General features: G+C 50.8%; 1 protein-coding gene across 1 annotated transcript; it reads right to left on the bottom strand.

Moving 5' to 3' along the window:
• Window positions 1–177: 177 nt before the first annotated feature.
• Window positions 178–4,660, bottom strand: AQP10 (aquaporin 10). The gene is given in 9 exon segments (XM_027526063.1): window positions 178–445; window positions 600–1,295; window positions 1,709–1,876; window positions 1,878–1,921; window positions 2,167–2,287; window positions 2,673–2,808; window positions 3,344–3,470; window positions 3,842–3,917; window positions 4,623–4,660. Coding segments are annotated over 8 exon segments (909 nt in total). The 3' UTR covers window positions 178–445; window positions 600–1,096.
• Window positions 4,661–6,904: the final 2,244 nt, after the last annotated feature.

Below are 6,904 nucleotides of genomic sequence, written 5' to 3' on the forward strand. Positions count from 1 at the left end.
GAGGTGGCGGGAGAGGGCGGGGGGCGGGAGGGGGTTTTGGGGAGGGGTGAGGAAGGGGGAAGGCGGGAGCCGCCATCTTTGTGCGGGGCAGGGGGAGGGTCTTAACCCCGCTGATGCTCAGCACTGCGAGGCCGCGATCCCCGCCCCACCCACTCCCAGATGCATCCATCCCCGGTCCAAAAAAAAAAAAAAGTCTGGAGGCAAGATAGCTCTGAGATTTTTTATTTTTAAATTGAAAAAAGGGAAACAGAAGAACGCTCCTTCTCTGCTATAAGAGACCTCTCTTCGTCGGGGAGGTGTGTGAGAGTTGAGGAAGCGCTGAACGACGAGAATTTTCCTCCGCGCCAGCTGGCCATTACTCCTCCTCTTTCCGCTCGGGGCCCTCTGCTCCTTCGCCTTCTCTCCTCGCCCTGGCTCATCTCTTCTTACTGTAGTTCACCCTCTCCTTGAATGACACAGCCCGGAATGTCTAGGTATGGGGTCGTGCCTCAGTTTCTCCATCTTGCTCAGTCTCCAGCCACTTGACTTCTTCTGGCGGCCCTCCCTTTCCCGTCCCCCCCACCACGCCCCCTTGGTGGAGGCGGTTTCCCTACCACCACCCGTAATTACTATCTGCGGGGTGGCTGAATCTGGGCGAGGCGCCCCAGTCAGCGTAAAGGCGGGCGGCGCTGAGGCTACGAGAGCTGGGAGTCAGTCACTGGGGGCCAAGCTTTGGAAGAAGTCCCCTGGATTATGCCCTGCACAGGATGGTCGGCCCCCACCATCCTGCAGATTCCCGAAGCCTTCCCAATCCGGTTTCCATGGTGCGCACCCTCTGGCGGCTACTTGGAGGAAGTAAGTTCTTGGAAGTCCAGGGTCTGAAAACCTGCGTGGGCGAGGAGGGGGATGAGAAGACTGAGTCTGGTACCTGAGCCTCCTCGTTCTCCCTGTCCAGGCATCCTCCCCAGTTTAGGAGGAGGAGATGCCTAGATGAGCACACGGAGAAGCTGCCCAGGGCCTGGCGTATTAATAAAGAGAAAGAACATCTTGTCACCAGGCATGGGGTCTCTGGCCCTCTTCAGTGTCCACGAGGGAGGTGAGGACTGTCCTGCCAGAGTCACAGCTTACTCTCCTGCAGCTGAGTTGCGGCCGGACTTCCCGAGTCTGAGGCTTCCTGTTGGGCACACTCTAGATCCTGAGATGGCTCTGAGTCCTCAGGATGGTGTTTTGCCACCAGCAGCTGGTATGTGGCTGTGCCAGGCATGGCCCCCACTAGAGAGCCCACCACAGGAACCCACCACCAACCATTGCCAGCACTGCCAGACAAGAACAGAAGGGAGATATCAGGGTTAGTCCCTTAGCCTTCCCTCTGAAGAACTGAAGGTATTCAGAAAACTCCCTAAAGCAGTGTCTGGTGAGAGACACCAGAAAGAGTGTTGTGGCACCAAAGCATAGCACTCAGAGAGGAGGAGACCCCAGGAGAGCTTGATCTTTAGGGATTATCTCATACATGCATTTTGTTGAACACAAGCTCTAAATCTTACTGTTTCAGTGAAAAGGGTAAAAGGAGAGAGAGGGGACAAGACATAAAGGGAGAACTAGGGCTTAGAGGAGGCTCAAACTGTCCTGAGATGCCAAGAGAACTATTTAAAAGGAGAGAGCTGGAGACCCAGGGTCAGAGCCCTTAGCAGGGGGATGTGAGTGGAAGGACAGCACCAGGGGAGGCTACCTGAAGACTTCAGGGCCCCAGCCAGCTACGTAGGTGAAAAGCCGTGGGTCGAGGTCCTGGACAGGGTTGATTGGGAACCCACAGTTGGCACCCATGGATAGCATGTCGGCCAGGATCAGTAACCCCACTACCACAGGCTCCAGACCTGCAGGCACTCCCTTGTTCCGTGTCCAGGATGGCCATCCCCACCATCAGCTTCCAGGTGCCCAGAACCTTGGTGTCGACAGAGGCAGGGGGGCTCCCGTCAGCTGCCAGGTGCGCCACCTGCCCTATCTCACCCAAACACTCCAGGCTGCCACCCCATGGCATCTGACTTTGTGCAACTCATGCAGCTGGGAAAGGCGAGATGCAAAGATAAAGTCAGCCCCACAACCCACCCAGAGCCTAAACAGCAGGCCGAGCTTCCAGGGGAAAAGGGCAAAGGTTGTGGCTTTCCCAGGTCACCCTCTTATTCCTACCTGATCCAGGAAGCCATTGCTCAGAGACAGATAGGGGGCAGGGTAGGTGGCAAAGATGGAAGCCGTCTCCTTGGGACCAGTCACTGTCAGGCTCCCACCTGGGTAGTTCTGTAGGGCATCTGTAGGGTAGGGGACACCCAGGATTTCCATCTTTGCTCATTCAAAACTGCTCTAAGGCATCGTTAACCACACACAGGTGCCCCCAACCTTGTTCTCTGTTACCGTGATAGAGAGCATGCTGCTGCTAAGTCGCTTCAGTCATGTCTGACTCTATGTGACCCCATAGATGGCAGCCCACCAGGCTCCCCTGTCCCTGGGATTCTCCAGGCAAGAACACTGGAGTGGGTTGCCATTTCCTTCTCCAATGCATGAAAGTGAAAAGTCAAAGTGAAGTCGCTCAGTCATGTCCGACTCTTTGCGACCCCATGGACTGCAGCCTACCAGGCTCTTCTGTCCATGGGATTTTCCAGGCAAGAGTACTGGAGTGGGGTGCCATCGCCTTCTCCAGATAGAGAGCATAGGGGACTCCAGAGGCACAGAACGCAGACAGCAACTGCACCAAGGAGTAACTGAGAAACCTGGCCCAGGGGAGGTGTCCCCGGAGGCACATGGGCAGGGAGAAGGCTGGATTCAGGTGGGCCCCTTCAAGGATCAAGAAAAGAAAACCAATATCCATTAAGTATCACTATCAGGCACTGTCACCAGTAACACTGCTATTCCTCCCCACAACTCTTAAGTCAAATGTTACTATTCTCATCACATGCGTTAGGAGGTTAAGCGACTTGTTAAGGTCATGCAGTAAAGCCAAGTTCAAACCTGGGTCTGTCTGCTCTTTCTATTCCAGTACTCGATGCAGTGTGAGTCTGAGGAACAAGCTGGTGAGGTCTTAAGCAAAGATGAACCCTAGAGGGCTTAGGTAGGAGACACAAGATGAGTGCATTTACTCATGATGCCTTGCCATAGAGCTCTGTCTACCTGAGCAGAGGATTAATGTGAAGTGGGAGGGCGAGATGTAGAGAGAGAAGGGACTGGACTGGGCCAGAGGCATATCTCAGTCCAGGGCACTGGTCAAGCTCAAGGAGATAATGTCTGTGAGTCACCAAGGGACCCTTTTCACTATTACCAAACTCAAGTGCACATCATACCCTATCTGATGACCAGACCTCACCCTACTGACCTGAGACATTACCACTCACATAGATGGCTAGCATAATGCCCAGAGAGCCAGCCAGAAACACGGTGAAGAAGTTTCCTTTGGTTCCTCCACTGGTGACAGCCTGGGCCGAAGACCCCTGTATGAGGAGCTGGTGGAGAAAAGAAAGATGAGGAAGACGGAACCAAGAATAGGGAGCCTGGGAGACCCGTAGGAGAGAGAGACTGGGAAGAGAGGGGATGGCCAAGATTGATGAACGGACTTGAGGGATCAGCAAGAAAAAACAGAAAGGGGGAAAGAGAAAAGATGGGAGAAACAGAGGGAGAGTAAAGGAAGCGAAGGAGGGTAAGAGATGGAAAGTGACAGGAATAAAAAGGAGAAGGTAGGGGAGGCATAGAGGAACAAGAGCAGGAAAAAGAGGCTGATGGAGGCGTTGTCCTCCTAGTGCACCCAGAGGAAGAGGTAGGGACCCTAGGAGGAGCGCACCTGCCTTCTTTCCTCCCCCTCGATTAGACCGCCTACCATGAGCACAAACACAGCCAGAAGCTCCGCCAGGCACTGCCAGGCCAGGAGGCTGCGGATCCGGAGCGGTCCTTGACTTCAACCAGAGACTGAATAGAGACCATAGTGGGGAAACCCTGTCCCTGGTCACCACTCTCTCCATCTGCATAGACACATTGTTGCTACACAGCTCCTGCCTGTCAGGGGCAAAGATAAGGAAAAGACTTTAAAACCAATTAGCTCAGTTACTGACCAGCAGCTGATGTCTGCCTGTGCATGAGTGGAAGCTCGGGAGGACAGAGGTAACAAGAGAATGTGGGCAGACTGTGCACAGCCAGAGTCTGGCGTGTGCACAGCCAGAGTCTGGCGTTTGCCCAGTCTCTGTCTCCTCTGTCTCCGCCCCAGGCCTCCCAGGAGTAAGTAGCCTCCCCTTGTGCTGACAGACTGCGGGGAGTAGCCTGCTTCGTGGGCATTAGTTCTCTTGGTCCTCAAACCAGCTGTGGAAAGTGGTAGTAGAGAGCTCCCACTCTACTACTGTACTGAGGATGGGGATGCACTACTGAGACAGCCTGAGACTTCCCCAGGCCACACGGCTAGTTAACAGCTAGGCCAGGTCTTCTGACTCTCCATCTGATATTCCACAGTGCCTCTCCTGTGGAATGTAAAGTCTTTCCCCCAGCCATTTGGATGCCTGGAAAATTTAACATGCATCCAGGGAGACTGGACTGAAGACCGTAGGCTGCAGGAGTAAAGCCCACCTCAGGAGCGCTTGTAATCGCACCTTAACTAGAGAATGCTCTACCTTGTGTCTCTTGCCTTGGCTCCAAATGAGGGCTTCATGCCCCCACTGGGCTCCACTTCCCCTTCTCTGGATGCTTGCCACTCTTATTCTGTTTAACACATAGCCACTTGCTACGTCTTCACATTTCAAGCCTCTAGTTCAGATTCATTCAATGATGAATCAAGCTCTGGCCCCTACGGAAACATAGTTTCTGCCCTCCTAGAGCTGATGCTCTAGTAGATGGAAGTACTATACATAGTCATTTTTTTTTCCTTTGCACCATGCCACATGTGGGATATTAGTTCCCTGATCAGGGATTGAACCCGTGCCTCCTTAACCACTGGGCCTCCAGGAAAGTCCAATATACAGATTTTTAAAAATATATATCGTTTACGAGGTTCTTGAGAGCTGGACTATGTAACCCCAGGGGCAGGGGTGGGGGTGAGGGGCTCTAGCACAGTCCTGGGCACATCTCTGTGAAATAATACTTCCTTCCTAGGTTTAGTGGCTATTATAGTACTCCACCCAGGTCCCCTGTTCAGAGCCAATGCACCCATTCCCCAGCTTCTGGGAATAACAGACACTGAGAGCATGCAGCTTCTGCCCTCATGGCAGTGACTTCTGTGGCAGGAAACTGCTTCGGCCAAGGTCATGTGCCCTCCTACAGGGCCCAGTGAATGAATGGTTGATGCAGGGATTCAAAGACTAAGCAGAATTTGGTAGTGTTGCACACAGACCTGGATGCCAAGGGTGCTGGGTCAAACGAAGTGGAGCATAAAGTTAGATGTGGAAGGATTTATCGATAAGGGAGCACTCTCCTGGGACTTAGGATTTAAATCCTGGCAAGATCCCCCTGGAATGTGGGATGAACACTCTTCTCGAAGGCTTGGGGAAAATGATAGCTCATGCTAAGAAAAGTAAAAATGTCTCAACAACTCATTTATGCTGATGACCATTATTGGAAAAAGGGAGAATACTCAGACCTTCTGAGGATTTTTGGACAAAGTATCTGAATTAACATTGACAGTTGACAACCCAAATTTGTACCATGGCCCCTTGTTAGAGAAGTAGCACAGGGGGCCCAGATAATAAATGGAGTCCTGGGCTAAGGTCTGGTTCAAAGGATATTCACTGAGACCAGGGATCCACCAGGTGGTCACTTCCCCAATACCCTAACATATGATAGCAGTGGACATCCTTTGGCGTTGCAGAACACTCATAGTGGTTTTTGACCTGTAGAGTAAGTGATGAAGACCAACTAGATGCCTGAGTCTACCCAACATCAAGAGAAGAAATAAAAACAATACCACATCCTAGGGGAAATGGAAGAGGTTAGTGCCACCCTCCAAGACACAAAGAATAAAAGAGAGGTGGCCCCTTTCATACCACCAGTTTGGCTCTTAAAAAACTGGATCGATCATGACAGATGACAATGGTCTACCATAAACTTACTTAAACAGTAACTCCAATTGCAATTGCTGTGTCCCAAATGGTAACTTTACAGGGCAGTTTAATGCCGCCTCTAGTTGGGAGTATGTAGTCATTAATCTGGCGAATATGTTATTTTCCATCCCAGACAGGTCAGAAAGGAGGTCCACAAGCAGTTCCATCCACATGGGAAGTCTAGCAATATACACTTACAGTCTCACCCCAGGACTGTGTTAACTCTCTGGTCCTCTGTTGTAATAGAATCTGAAGGGAGCTTGACTGTTTGGACATTTTGAAAAACATCATATTGGTCCACTATACAATGGACCTTTGAACAACACAGGTTTGAACTCGGTGGGTCCACTTATATATGGATTTTTTTTCATTAAATATATATTATAGTACTACATTATCTGCAGTTGGTTGACTCCGTGGACACAGAACTATATATACGGAGGACTAACTGTGAAATGATACTTGGACTTTTGACTGTGCAGATGGTCAGAACCCCTGACCTCTGCATTCTTCAAGAGTCAACTGTATATATAACATCATGCTAACCAGATCAGAAGAGGACAAAATGTGAAAGTATATTGGAGGTCCTGGAAAGATACATGATCAGAGGGTGGGAAACATTCCCGTAAAGGTCCAGGAAACTGCCATATTGGTGAAATTTTCAGAGGTCCAGTGTTCTGGGACATGTTAGATATCCTCTCTGAGGCAAAGGACTGATTGTTGCACCTCATATCTTCCACCACTAAGAAAAAACACATTACCTATTTACTCAGGATTTAGGAGAAATATATTTCACACTTGAGAATACAACTCTGAAAAATTTACTAGCTGACAGTGAAGGCTATCAACTTTGAGTGGGG

The sequence above is a fragment of the Bos indicus x Bos taurus genome, chromosome 3 (genome assembly GCF_003369695.1).
Source record: "Bos indicus x Bos taurus breed Angus x Brahman F1 hybrid chromosome 3, Bos_hybrid_MaternalHap_v2.0, whole genome shotgun sequence".
Lineage (NCBI taxonomy): Eukaryota > Metazoa > Chordata > Mammalia > Artiodactyla > Bovidae > Bos > Bos indicus x Bos taurus.